The sequence below is a fragment of the Bacillus rossius genome, chromosome 13 (assembly GCF_032445375.1).
Source record: "Bacillus rossius redtenbacheri isolate Brsri chromosome 13, Brsri_v3, whole genome shotgun sequence".
Classification (NCBI taxonomy): Eukaryota; Metazoa; Arthropoda; class Insecta; order Phasmatodea; family Bacillidae; genus Bacillus; species Bacillus rossius.
The window spans coordinates 27485641-27500612 of record NC_086340.1 but is presented as its reverse complement, the minus strand read 5'-3'; the positions used below and the strand labels follow the sequence as shown (position 1 = coordinate 27500612).

The window sequence follows — 14972 nt, the reverse complement described above, 5'->3', positions numbered from 1 at the left end:
AAAGCTTTACGCACCAGGCTTTCTAGTTTAACCCTAAATGTTAACTGAACTTACTGACGAGTAACTTTACCTGGGACTTTTGTGACAGGTCGTGTAATGTTCACATGGTGAATCATATACAGAGGCCCTCTACCCAGACGGTATTTCATGTAGTGTAATTAAGTGTAACTTTTATGTAACTGTGTAATGAATTCCCTGGAGTATCAATCTACGTACCAGAATGACTACTGTCATATGTTCAGAGCATCTGCATCACATTCCCATAGATATCTTTATAAGTGTATCTTTTATGTAACCTTGTAAATGCCTATGTCACAAAATTTCGGAGCACTCAGATTAGACACAATTCCAGCCATTTCACATAACCAGCTTTTTTTGCGATATCGAGGTTATATGTTCGTTGACTCTTGCACTCAGTAACCGACACTCGAGTCTCTGCATCCTCTACCAGTCCGACCGTGTAACATATGTGGACCGAGCATCAGAGTGCATCGGGACGAGCCTCACTCCGACATGAGACAGGCTAACTACCGAGACAGCACTGTGTACAGGGAAGTGTTAAGTGTCAATACAAAAGGTTTAGAAACAAACTCTTTTATTTCCAGTAAAACTAGCAGCATTCCAATGGGCCGACACCTTGGGGTACCCCTGCTGAGAACCGCAATCTGGTGCCTCCTGTCACATGGCCAATAACCCCACCCTGAGAAAATGTGTACTAACACAGGTTAATATGTTAGTTGGAGCTCAGGGAATGACACTACATGACATTCCAAGGAGGCAAGTGAGATGATGTCAATTCTCTGCCAACTCACCATTCTCTCTTTTATGTCGTTCATTATAATTAGCGTTACATATAAAAGTACTTATATATTTAAATTAAGTATTTGTGATTCTTATCCTTGTATGAACTTTATTTTACGAACCAGGAGTGTATGAAGAGCCCCAGACATAGCGATGGTGGACAGTGACACCCAGCATCGCACTATGTTTAAGGCCGCGATAAATTCATGCATGTAGCGTGCAGCCCCATGAATCCAAAAAGGGCAGGGTTTGATGCCAGTACTTGCAACCAGATTCCTTACTAGGATGGAAATGTGTGTTTCGCTCGCCCCTCCCCCTGCTATTCTAGTGAGTCAGCGCAGGTTACCATTGACCTATCATTGTAAGGACTGCAACATGTAGTCAGTGTTGTATTATGTATAACCCAAATGTGTCTAGGAGAGAGGGAGAGAAACATTCAATTGACTGGCAACTAATGGCAGATAGGCAGTTCTTGTCTGCATCCTTCTCGCACTCTGTATGCACATGTGAGAGTTGACGTCCTTCCCTCTCCCTGGCTATCGACATGCGGGACACTTAACTGCCACAACTCGACAGGTGCTACGTAGAGTATACCGATGCCGTAATCTGGTTTTGCGATGCCACCTGCTGAGAATCCCGAACACAATTGTATGCACTGTCTGAGAGCTGAAGCACTGCGGGTCACAGGATCTAACCAGCTCATCATGTACACCCTGTACTTAAATGTTCCCACATCCAGCATCCTTCCAATGCCATGTCACTCCATACTTTTTAAAGGGCCTGACATTGGCTTTTCCAGGAAGACATATGATGTTGGACTTCCTTGGTTGTTAATTTAATCTCTGGTCCCAGCCCTGTCAGGTCCGGTGCTATAGGAGTGCACTGCATGATGTCATTGCAGATCGCCACCTTTGCTGTGTTCTAGATATAGTGTTTTGATACAGTAATCTGCAAACAAACACTAAAAACGAAGATATCTGTTTCTACTATGGCGACCTCCATCAGAACAGAGAAAACCAAGATAGTGGCCTCTTGAAATCATCTAAGATGATGGCCTTATGCAGATGACAAAAATATGGCGGCTGTGATGCCAGAATCTAAAAACATGACTGCGATGTCAAATCAAATATGGTGGATGTGAAATTAGAATTTAAGATGGCAGATGTGACTTCAAAATTCAGGATGGCAGACATGATGTCAAAAATTATATGGAGGATGTAATGAAAAGTTCAACATTCATGAGAGGGGTATTCAATTTCGCAATGATGGAATACAATATGGCTGACCAAGTTAAGGTTAAGGTCATCTAATATGGCAGCCGTGACATCACAATCCAAGATGGCAGACAGGCACCAGGTACCTCACTTCTTGTCCTGTCCCCGGGCGAACAATTATATGCTACTGTTGTGGTCCCCATCATTGAAGAGATAATTTACATTACCTAACATAATAGGCATTTTAAGCCATAAAACAGCCAAATGCATGACTTAAAAGGTCCCTAATGAGTATTGAGATTTTTAAATTTGAAATTACTATATTTATATTCAATCCTGGCATATTAGTACGAATTTATACTCTATAAGAACAAAATTTATATCTTTAACTTCGCAATTAATCGGGCAACTATAAACACACAGTTCGGTATAAACTTACGTGGGAAAAAATGCAGCGTTATGAATATAGTCAAAATGCGTTATTAGTTATTAAATTTGACAACGAATGATAATGATATTAAAAACACATGCCGAGAGTTATTTTAAATTTGGGATGAATGTAGAGACAGGTGCTTCAATTTTGAGTATTTTTACAACCCCTGCTAGAATGATATATCGTTGCAAATGTAAACGTTTAGCATAAGCTAAATATATATTGTAATAACAGTATAATATTAATGTATAATAAGTTTTATTTATAATATGTATATAAACAGTAATTAATAATAAATAGTAATAACATTGTTTTTATTATATATATAAAATGGATTGTTAATTTGTAGCTATTATTTAATCAAATAAGTAAATGGAGCTACGTAGATAATTATTATTGCTACGTTATTGACATATTTCATTAACAACATAGTATTTATAAAAAATATTTTACTTTTTATGATTGAATTTTAATAATTATAAATTATCAAATTTTCACACAGCAACTACAAGAAGTATATATTTTATTACCAACAGCAGGTAGTGAAAACTGCCAAAGCTCAAGGATAGCTTGAGGGTTAATCCTACTTTTCGTCCTATGAGAAAGGAAAATTGGGGGAGGGGGCAGTGGCGGATCCAGGATTTTGGTTTGGGAGGGGCTTGACCCAGCTGAGGCTAGGCTTTATCAAGGCATACACTAAAACAATAGTGGACCCAGATGCTTTTGGAGGGGGCTTGAGCCCCTTAGCCCCCCCTCTGGATCCGCTACTGGGAGGGGGGGGGGAAGAAGAGAGAGAGAGAGAGAGAGAGATAAACAATTGCTGAATCTCACCGAATAAAATATAGTTGCTATCTAGTGGTTAAACATTTTAATGCTCCGATTTTGAAACATTGATCTTCACAGCCTGAAGTACTGCCTGTCAGTGTGAACGACGAGAGAGGATCCATACACACTGTTCCCCCAAACTCCGACGAGTCGGTGTAAAGGCGCCATCTTCTTCCCCGCGGATGTCCACTCTCTCCAATGCGTGTGCAGCAGCCCACAGATCGCCAACTCCAATTCACCACACTCCGCGATCTTTCAGCGCCTCTGGATTCCTTGTGTTGCCTTCGCCTTCGACTGCTTTCTGCTGCGCGCTGATTTTTATCCAGGCTGCCTTTCAACATCGATAGCCGTGATAACGACTCCACCGAGCCGGCTAGCGGTCGGCGGATTACTGCTGGTGGATACTCAGTCACCCCAGTGGTTAATACTAGGGTATCCGCCACCCGCGAGACTAGCAGCCTTCAATGGACCAAAATGTTGCAAAGTGCAGGATGTCCATAAAATAAAGTCCCAATTTCAATGGTACATTACAATAGTTTAATTTAGACTATTTACAACAAATCATGCATTAAATTTAACGTAAACTAAACATTTTTTTCTTACAATTGTTCAATATGCGCACCTTTACTTATACAGCGCACATCCAATCTAAAGTAAAATTCTTCCAACATTTCGGTTAACTAGTCCGGAGTAATGAAAGCAGTAACCTCTCCAAATCTGTTTCTCAAATATGTAATATCATTAGGCAGCTGCAGAACGTAGACACCAACTTTTATAAAGCCTCAAAGAAAATAAATTGCATGGATTTATGTCAGGTGAACGTGGTCAGTGAAAAAGATCTGACGTCTCGACCATTATGACCAGTCCAACGGTCAGGGACTTCGAAGTTCAACCACTCTCGTACAAAGATATTCCAATGGATGGGCCTCCATCCTGTTTACAAACGAAGTTTACAGGTTCACCCTCTCTCTACTAACTGGGGAACGAGCCATTATTTAAACATAGATGGGGCTGCAAGTGAGAAAAGAACAAAGCAGTACTCACACATGTGCTTATCTAAAATTGTTTTGAGTTACTCTTTAATTGTGACCCTATTAAAATTAATTACTGGTGATTTATTTTATGGAAATATTGTACTCCCGGCCCACAGCTTACACCCCGAGAGACGACAGCCAACTAGAAACAACCCTAGTCGAGTTTTCTATTTATCCTCCCCTGCAGGCCGAATCAAACTTCTTGAAGAGAGAATTACTAACTCACGTTACCACAGTTATTTTGTTGTCACTATAAAATACTCGATAGTGCACACATTGTGGCAGCCACTGATCAGTTTATTCTCGGGTGATTTTATAAACTTATGTTGCGATATTTTTGAAGCAGTGTTAATTAAATTTTTCCATTTATTAACACATAGAAACTTGAGAGGGTAACTGGTTGAATTCCTAGAGCGGTGGGGTTAATTGTATATCAGTTTACTGCCTTGCGCGTAAGGCTGACGTGAGGAATGGTATATATATATATTTTTAATAGGGCTTTTCATTACGATGATGACGATTATATACGGCAGCTACCACTTAACGACGCAACTCAGGAAAGTCGGGGAATGAATCGGTTAAGGCCATTCAGTGGCACCCTAAAATCTCTGGAAGTTTAACTGACCTAAAATAACACAATTTTATATCATTCAAGGTTACCTGCACATGCGAAAACCTACCCTCATGAAAAAAAAGAAAACAAACGATTCTTGTGAGACTTTTATTAACGTTTAATGTAAATAGTCTGAATATACACAAACACAGATTATTCAGTTGTCTAACTCAGTCAGTGAATCTTAAGTTTCTCCAATGGCTCTCAAGCTTCTAGCACTATAGACAAAAGCATAGACTAGAGACAGTGGAGGCTAAAACAGAAGGTAATAATGGGAGAAGGAAGGATTTAAGAAAATAAATACCTTCCAGATATTTCACCATATTAGGCTTGTAGATTTTTTTACAGATATAAATTATATATTATTGGTAAATTTATAGACAAAGTAAACTTTTACAGTCAATACAAACCGTATAATATATATTTTTGTACAAGAATAATAATTTGAAAAGGTTCACGAAGTGGCTTATTAGTGATAGTGAAATGCGATTGTCGCTAAAAATAACAGATTTGTAGGGACTTCAAAATTATTTTATTGTCACTACAATTAATACATATTTGGTAGAAGGCTCTATGTGACAAGCTGACTGGCATATACGCCATCCAGTATCTGGACGATTTATTAATCACTGCACAGCGTGTGTGCACATTCTATCTCAATATGAGTCTATGGCAGAGGACTCAAGGCGGCAAGCTGCTGAGTTCTATCTCGTCATGAGTCTATGGTGGATGTTGTTACTGCGCTCCAGGTGGCGAGTCGCTCTTTGCGAGTCCATGGCGGAGGCCATCTTTGGGCTGGTCTGATCTATCTGATCGCGAGTCTATGGCTTCAGAAGCTCAGGGAGAACCTCTCAGCGGCCGCTTGTTGTAGACCCCGTTGAGGTCGTCGCTGTCGTCCAGCGCGCTGAGGTCGGGCGGGTCGACGAAGCCCGAGTCGTCGTAGCGCGGGGTGCGCGTGCCGGCGGGGCTGTGGCCCAGCAGCAGCGGGGTGCGCGAGCCGCCCGTCAAGAGCGGGTCGTCGTAGCGCCGCGACACCGACGTGAAGTCGCGGTGCGCCTGCACCAGCTTCTGCAGCCGCGACACGATCTCGTAGTCGGGCAGCGGCGCCTCCAGGTTCAGCAGCTTCGCCACCGACGTGCGGAAGCTCAGCAGCTGCGGGCACCCCGCACACATGCATTGGCCCGAACATAACCTCTATCATTCAGTTCTCCGTCATAGTTCAATCTCAATCATATATTGTCTCGATTATAGATCAAACATAATTAAATATTTAATATAGATCGTTCTCGAGTGTAGATAAAAGAAAAAAATTAAACTTTTATTACACTGACCAAACTTAACATAACCTAAAATTTACTTCGGTAAACTTCGGAACTGTTCGGGTTGTGGTTGTGATTTTCATCTATGTGAATTTTAGGCTGTACATTTGGTGACTTCAATGGTATTTTAAGATTAATTATGTGTTTTGTTACCTGGTAACAAACATTTGTTTTTATTTTATTGGGAAATCTAACGCGATGGTGGTTAGTTTAAAAAAAAACGTATTAGAGAAAATAAAGTATGTTTTATTATAACAATGTTATTAACGTTAATGTTAATATCAAGGAGCTAGAAATTATTGACATGGGATGGCATGCCGTGGCAAGTTTAATTCACTCTCTACCGCACCATCGCCATATTACAAAACTCGAAGCACTGTGGAAAGATTGCTTGAACATGCCTAATGAAGGTTAACAATTGGAATTATAATTTCAGTATTTAAACAGTCACTTCTAATAAACACTGTCCTGTAAACTAATTCTACAATGCAATTTATACACTTCATAACTTTTTTTTTTGGGTCTTCCATAAACACAATGCCGACCATCAGATGTACAAAAAACGGTTTCATGCAAAACCCATGTAATGCAATAATGGCGACCTATTGGTTTTACACATACATTTTCTGCCATATATTGGGTCAGTGACAAAAAGCCAGGTTTTCCATCGCTCAAAATTCTTGTAGCTGTCGTGTACTGACCTATTCTCTCAAACAATCTATTTGGTTGCACTCACTATAAATAAAATAGGTACATGGCCACCACATGCGTTAAGAGTTAAACTTCACACTTCAATTATCCACTTTAATTATAAAACAAAATATTTAGTAATTCAATGGAACTAAAAGCTAACAAAGTACAGAATAACATACAAAAGAAAATCAGTGATATAAAATGTAAAGCTGGGAGACGGCCTGAGTGTGTTCGTTTCCATGTTTACAAACATATTTTCCTTTTGGTTTGTTACGCGATAATTTATGTCTCAGCGCAAGGGAAAATTATTACGAATTTTGCGTACCTCAATTTCATGAAATGACTTAAAAGAAAACAATAACATAGTGTAAAATACACTAAAACGATTATAAATGTGTGCATTAAATATTTAAAATTTAATTACATTTTTAATGAGAAAAGTTTGTCATTCCCAGTGAAATGAATGTACTATAGTGTCTCCTCACTAAACTTGACCGAGAATGAGAATTTGGGCACTCAATATTCCATCCCCTTCTCCCGTCCTGCCATAGAACAATACATTCATAAAAGTTACACTATTCCCTATTCGCTACACTCTGATCAGTCATCAGTAGTATATATAATAGTTCCTCCTGTGTCTGAGTTCCAGGTCATAGTACTGACTGCCTTCTTGGATTTTGACATCATGGCCGCCATTTTGAATTACCCTGATCCCAGAAGCCATTGAAGATTTTTGAACATCCAGACATCCTGGATTCTAGAACTTTCTGCCATCTGGTTTTCCCATGCTGGAGGCCACCATCTGGTTTTCGTCTGCAAGAGGCTGCAATCTTGTTACCGTCTGCTGGATGCGACATTTTATTAATAAAGTTTGTTCCTAGATCGGTCAGTGTCACCCAGTCTCATGCACATAAAGTCGATTATTCCAATCGACCAGTGTTGTAGACATACTCTATTTCGTACGAAATATACTACAAATGAGATGATTCAGACCATGATGGGTCGATCCATCAGCATTCAAACATTAAAAGAATCAGAAACACACAGTTTATAACTACTGCATATATATACAATGACATCATCCCAGAAACATTCACTTCTTCGTTACCGAAATTTCGAAGGAAAAATTCATGGAAAGATATTGTTGACATTGGACATTAAGTTATTAAACAAATCAGTGAAAATACCCTGTCCATGGAGCCTCAGTTACCACATTAATACTCCAGCTTCGCTGCAGCCAGAAACTGCTTCTACTGCAAAATCATCTTCACAGCAGACATTTACAAAGTACGATACCACGAGCACTTCAGTGGAAAATTTACTGATGCCACCTGCAAACAATGCAATCTTTTTCTCAGATGGTTCAAGAAACTAGGCGTGTACTTCCCACAATCTGGCTAATTACGGAAAATGTCATCATCAAATAGCTCGGCTTTGATGCCAAGCAAATACTAATTATCCCCCCCACACATGTTTACAAAAGACCTGGGAGACAAATTCTCTAATGCAGGCCATCGACACATTCAGGTTCGTGGCACACAGTTTAGCGTCCGATAAAATTGATTGAAAGTGAAGAATTATTTTTTATAAAAAAAAATAGATGTCCCTAGTCACTATAAAATTATTTTTTCCATACTAGCTGGGAGAAAATGGATGAGCCACAACTGCAGTTAAAAATAAGAATTCTACAATAAATTGATTGACGGTAACACCAGCGAAGAAGATTACGTGCATGCACAAGAAGTATGGCACAAGTTGGGCTGTGTGATCCCGGGTGGCCACAGAGATATGTGCCTGGAAATGACACATGTCGAGGATTTTCGATATGGCGGCCATGACCACATCCAAGGTAATTGAAGGTTCTAGAATCCAAAATGGTCCAAGATGGCGTCTGGTGTAAGGTGGTGAAATGCGGCGGTCATGGCGGCCGCGACGTCAAAGATCAAGATGGCCGCGGCCACTGGAAGCTGGCGCAGGAGGAACTGTGGTACACTACTCACAGCGTTCTCCCGCCGCTGGCTGTCGCCGAGGCTCTGCTTGACGCTGGCCAGCTCGTCCCGCAAGAGGCGCGTGTTGTGCTCGTGGAGGCTGCGCTCGTTCTCCGCGGACTGGCTGGTCGCGCGCACCTGTCGCACCGTCAGCATCGCGTCAGCATCGCGTCAGCATCGCGTCAGCCTCGCGTCAGCATCGCGTCAGCATCGCGTCAGCATCGCGTCAGCATCGCGACACTTGCAGAGACCGCGACTTAGTGTAGTTTAGGCCGGTATTTACAAGGCGTTTGGATAAGATAGCGGCAAGCAGGGGCGCAACAACTAAATTTCCAAAGGGGGGGCAATATATTTTTTTTATAAAGAATCATCGATCCCCTCTATTGAATCGGGGGGTCCGGGGGTTCTCCCCCGGGAAAATTTGTATTTCAAGGTGGAAAATGGTGCTATTTAAGCAGTTTTATTATCTAAAAATTGATTACACAGCACTTTCTTTGCCCCCGTTTGCCCCCACTTCAAGGTTTCAGAAGGGGGGGGACGGGACAAAATACCCTTGCCCCCCCCCCCCTGTAGTTGCGCCCCTGGCGGCAAGCACTGCCTTGTTGGGATACGACCATAACCTAACTCTCGGGCCGTATTCCAGAATGTTTACAATCCGAATCCCAGAAATCGGACACCGTTTTAATAAACGGTGCCCTGCGCGAGGCTAGAAAACAGGTTTTCAACGCGTTCTGGAGGACGTTAGGCAATCATCGATAAAAATTGTTAACAGCAAAAATACTAGAGATAGCAGCACCATCGCACCTCCTAACTTTCACAAGTCTTTTTTGTTTGCGATTATTTCTTTTTATGACCATTAAAGTGTACAAAATGTATTTCCAGAATAGTTTCGCTATTATAAAGTTTCATTGGCACACCAATACGCTTGGCACGTAACCCAATATTTACGAAATTAAATACATACGAGTTAATGGCACCAGCCACGGGTCTGCCATCTTGACGAAATCAGCGAAAAAATGTCAGCTCTGCGCATTCGCGGAATTTGGGCAACAGATAGGTCATGGATAGGACACCGAAATCCGCTCCCTAAAATTAACGGACTAGCCGTGTCCTACTGTGCACTAGGATCACGGTTAGGGTACAGGTGTAGCATATTAAACACCCAAACATTTTTGTGTCTTGGAATACCGGCCTTATAGTCTCACGGTCCCTAGACACAAAACTAACATCAAATCTATCATATTTATGTGCACTACAACTGCAGTTATTTTCAGCAAATTACTTCCGAATAATACATGAATTGAATTGAATGGAAAAGTAGAGTTCTTTAATGGGCAAAATCGGACGAAATGAATCCCGAGTCTCCGATATTAATGTTTTGTAAGTGCAATTTTAGCTTAATAGTTTCTTCTCAAAATTTGTTACCAAACAATTTGTTTTCGCATTCGTCAGGTTCGAAACCAAGTAGGTAATCCAAAGTAGAATGCATGTGTAGTTTATTTGAATATATTTTTGATGTGTAACACCTTAGCTCTCGGTATGCGGCATTGGGTAGGAGTAATTCCGTGAATGTAATGGAAGTCGCATGGATAACTTAGAAGCTAGGCTATATACAATTACCGAATTCCACCCCTAAGAGGGTAAAAAAGGGGTAAATATGGTTTTAAGATGATTAATTATATCTCTGAAACTAATCAAGCTAAAGAAAATGAATTAGGTATCAATAATTAACATACAAACACATCCAATAAAATTATTTAAATTTTGCGAGAAAAAAAATGTTTAGAAGAGTGAAAAAAGGGGAACGTATATTTTAAAGATAAATAACATTTCCGAATTTAACTAGGCGTAATAAATTATATTGGGTAAACATTCTAATACAAACATCCACATTTTTTTTAGTTTGCGAAATTGAACCCCTAAGAAGTGAAAAGGGGGTAAGAATGTTTTTAAGGCTAATAATTACATCTCCCGATATATTTATGCGTATTAAATTATTTTTGGTAACAATAATAAACATACGAAAAACACTAAAAACAATTGTAATATTTTGCGATGTTAAACCCATTAAGTGGTGAGAAAAGGGTAAGTATGTTTCAAAGATAAATAATTATATATCCCAATATAATCAAGCATGATAATTTATTTTAGGTACCAATAATAAATATATGAAAACTACCAACCAAAAATGTAACTTTTAAATTTTAAGAGATGATTTGATTTTAAAAATGACAGGAATTTTATGTAGATTCATAACCAATTTTTAATTCCAATATTTAATTGAAAATTAACAGTTACTGTTATTTACAATATTATTTCACTCGAGAGTATATTATATTCTAAGTAATGATATTAAAATGAAAATAGTGTAACACGTGCCTGGTCTTTCAGGAGAGTTACTTTGCGACTGTAACGTGTTCTTAACATCTCACTTTCAACCAGTCGTTTCTGAAGTTCTTCTATCTTGCGAGCTCTCTCCAGGGCTGAAATCTGTGGGCAAATCGGACAGCTAATAATTATCTCGTCATATTAACTTCCTTAAATATATTCACTCCCCAAATCAATAATAAATTTAAAGTTAAAAATAATATATTTATTTTAAGTATTTTAATATTGATGTGGTCGCTTCGGCGACCCGAGAGACTGGCTGCTGTTGCTGCTGATTGCTGATTGCTAGACTGTCCTTGAAGATGTTGTGGGTGACCCGAACTGTCTGTCAATCTGACGAGGAACTCAAGACTGCCGTTGTCAACTGGTTTGATTCCCAGGCGGCGAACTTCTATACAGTAGTTAAAGAAACTGGTGCAACGTTACGAAAAGTGCTTAGAACTGAATAGCGATTTTTTTAAATTAAGTAGAAATGTTGTAAACTAAAACTGTCAATAAGAACCTTTCTTTAAGAGTTTATTTTTTTATTGATCAAACGGATTTTATTTTAAAAAATGGCGGCGCTTCCCCCTCCACCGCGCGCGATGCGTCCAATCCTCACTTAGCAAAACGAATTATTTGATCCTTTAGCTATCCAGTGGTGTAATTAAATTTTGGATGGAGTTGATAGATATGTAGCTGCAACACCAAACGGTATCCCCCGATTTTGTTATTATTCGTTTTTTTAATTGTATCCCACTATGGAAGCAATTTTAAAGACGTATTCACGTTAAAAAAAAATAAATCCTCGTATTTAAGATAGGATGAATTTAATCAATACAAAAAAAATAACATTGAAGTGCCTGGCTGTGGTTTCCGAATTATAACATTTAAATATGATTTTTTCCCCCCGTAAGCAAATAAGATAATCAAACCAAATCTAACGTTGAAATATTTTTGCCTGTACAACACGATTAAAATAAGAAAAAACTGCTCATGCTTTTAACTTAAAATTCACACAGGTTTTTGATGGTAATCCCAGGATTATTTAAAGTCATATTTTATTGTGACGTCTGAAACGATTCAAAGGTTATGAATGTATACATAAAAAAAAATTAATCTCCGTAATGTATTCCAAAACGTAACTAATACTGCGTCTTTATTTATTTATAAAATGCCATACCCCGGCGCCGAAAGCTCGCAAGACGTTTGGCTCACGAGAAGCCTAAGATGTACAAGTTTCTGTCCCTACCCGAACACGCCCGAATATTCACCTTCGGCCAACCTCGGGATTTGTTTTATTTTTGCGCAGGAAAAATGAATTCAAATATTAAAAGTGTTCGGTTAGGTTAGCTACATTAAAACACTTTAATACACTATTGACGGTTAGTAAGGTTAGTATATAGCTATATTAAAACAAACAGAGAATTATAAATAAACCCGAGGTTGGCCGAAGGTGACTATTCGGGCGTGTTCGGGCAGGGACGCCACAAGCCGAGCCGAGCTGACCGCGGGAACTCGTGCTTGCTCGCAGCCCACCTTGTATTCGGCGGCGTCCCCGAGCTGTGTCTTCAGTTCGCGAGTCTGAGCCCTGGCCTCGGAGACCTCCAGCTGCAGTCGCTCCACCTGCTTCAGCAGCTTCTTCACCCTGCGGCACACACGCAGTTCCCGGGTGGCAGCACCCACCACACTCGGTGACGCCCACACTTCACATTTTAATACCTATCGTTTGTTTGAAGTTATCGTCCGTGTCCAACGCCTGGCCGACTCATCTGGAAATCATTGCCCAATTGGACAGAAGACTTGAAGATTCTTAAGCTTATAAGCGTACCACGGAAGCATAACACGCTATGTCACAAACTATATTTTACATGAGAGAAGTTTAAATAACTTTAAATTGTACCACACTTATTTACTCAACAAAAAACGTGAACGTTTGACATATCGTAGATCTTAGTGTTGTATTCCACTCGAAAAAAAGTCAGACGGTGGTCAAGTTTATGGTTGAAAGTGCATTTTGCCAGAAAGTGGGCATGGTGACGTATGACTCCGAGGTTCAGATATGATGAGGTCTCCTAAACTGGTATTAAATTTTCCTTCTCCAAATCAGAACTGTGAAGTTAAGACCCCTTCCTTTCATTCACGCGTTTTCGTTCGCTGAAACGCCGGTGCGTTGTCGGAGCTACGTACATCACGAGTCGAATAGCGGCGGACCGTGTTTGCAAAAGTTCCGTTAAACATAACGCTCGTGTGCACAATGCGCACGCTCGAAGCTGCAATCCACCCTCCAGTGGTTGCACCACGCGCTGTTAGTTCGTGCGAGTCCCGGGTTAGTTCCGCGACCAGCCGCTAGGAGCGCCCGGCGGCACCTCGCTACGCAGCAAAGGCCGAAAAAAAAGCGTGAATGAAAGAGGTTTTGAGATCTCAGCACGGAATCAAAATTCCACGATTTAGAGAAGGAAAATTTAATCCCACTGCAGGCCTCATTATGTAAGCAAAAGAAGTTCCATAAATTATTCTGTCCAGTCGGACACTCTCAAATAATGTCGCTTTGTTTCGGCAATGATTTCCAGATGAGTGGGCCAGGCGAAAAAAAGAACATCACCAAGCGTAAACGACTCGCGCTACTTTAAACAAACAATAAAATCTGATGTGTAACCGTCACTACATTTGTGTGTAGTGTCTCGGGTTTATAGCACTTCAGGTGTATTCATTTGAATACCAACGTACAGCGTCAAGATTGGCTAAGACGACCTAGATATTATCAGTGTATGGCAAGGACATTTTTAGGTTAAAGACAAACTTACGCGATTAATTATACATTTATTTGTTTCCCATTCATAAGCACCAAACATATGACAGCCATCAATGTCTACAGGATTTGTTAATCGACATGTCTGAGAAAAAAATATGTTTGATCCCAATTTAACATTCATTAGGAGAAAAATAAACACTGTGTGTGAACACATTTGAAAGATTTCACAGGTATATTTAATAAAAATTAGATTAGATTTTCTAATTTTTTGTCGGAAAATCTGTTGCGCCCGCAAATAAATCAAGTTGTGTGGATCTAAGGAAACATTTTCCATAATAAATAAAATGTATGCTGTTTTAGAAAAGTATAGAAAGCCTTAAACAAGAAATGGATTTAATAATGCATAAGGTATGGAATTTATGATTATTTTTTTTAAACATTTGTTTAACCCCTTGCAGCAATTGTTCGTCGTTTCAAAAATTGTTCCACAGAAAAGTTTTATAGATAATTTATAATATTTACAAATACTTTGAACGAAATCGTTGGTGTGCCAACGAACAGAGTTATGATTTTTTGTCCTCCAACCCTTGTTTTTTCCAGCCCTTTAAGTTATGGTTGGTGGTATAAAAAACGTTTTTAGACAAAATATTTTAGTATTACTCCCATGAGTTATAATACTTTGAAACTGATGTTACATTTTCCATATTATTTTTTTTAAACCTTTTCCCAATTCTACCCATTTGGTCGAATATTGCCCATTAACATACTCGACCGAAAAGTTCCACCACTAGATTTTATGTATCAGTTTGGAAGTGATTTGTGAAAAATTGCGACAGTTATGGTGTCCACAATATTGTCATTATGTATATATTATGTATATACTTTTCATTTGACTATGGTTTTGGGGTATATGAACCATGGAACGAAAAA

The 14972-nt window shown here is 39.5% G+C and overlaps 1 protein-coding gene across 2 annotated transcripts in view; it reads right to left on the bottom strand.

Moving 5' to 3' along the window:
- Positions 1-5014: 5014 nt before the first annotated feature.
- The window catches only part of LOC134538402 (coiled-coil domain-containing protein 170), a 73145-nt gene continuing 63187 nt past the window's right edge, over positions 5015-14972 (bottom strand). For both annotated transcript variants that reach the window (XM_063379700.1, XM_063379701.1), the window contains exons 12-15: positions 12827-12935; positions 11300-11410; positions 8933-9058; positions 5015-6072 (exon numbers count right to left, since the gene is read on the bottom strand). In XM_063379700.1, coding sequence (XP_063235770.1) covers positions 5758-6072; positions 8933-9058; positions 11300-11410; positions 12827-12935 — 661 coding nt within the window. In that variant the 3' untranslated portion in view covers positions 5015-5757. The remainder of the gene's footprint in view (positions 6073-8932; positions 9059-11299; positions 11411-12826; positions 12936-14972) is intronic.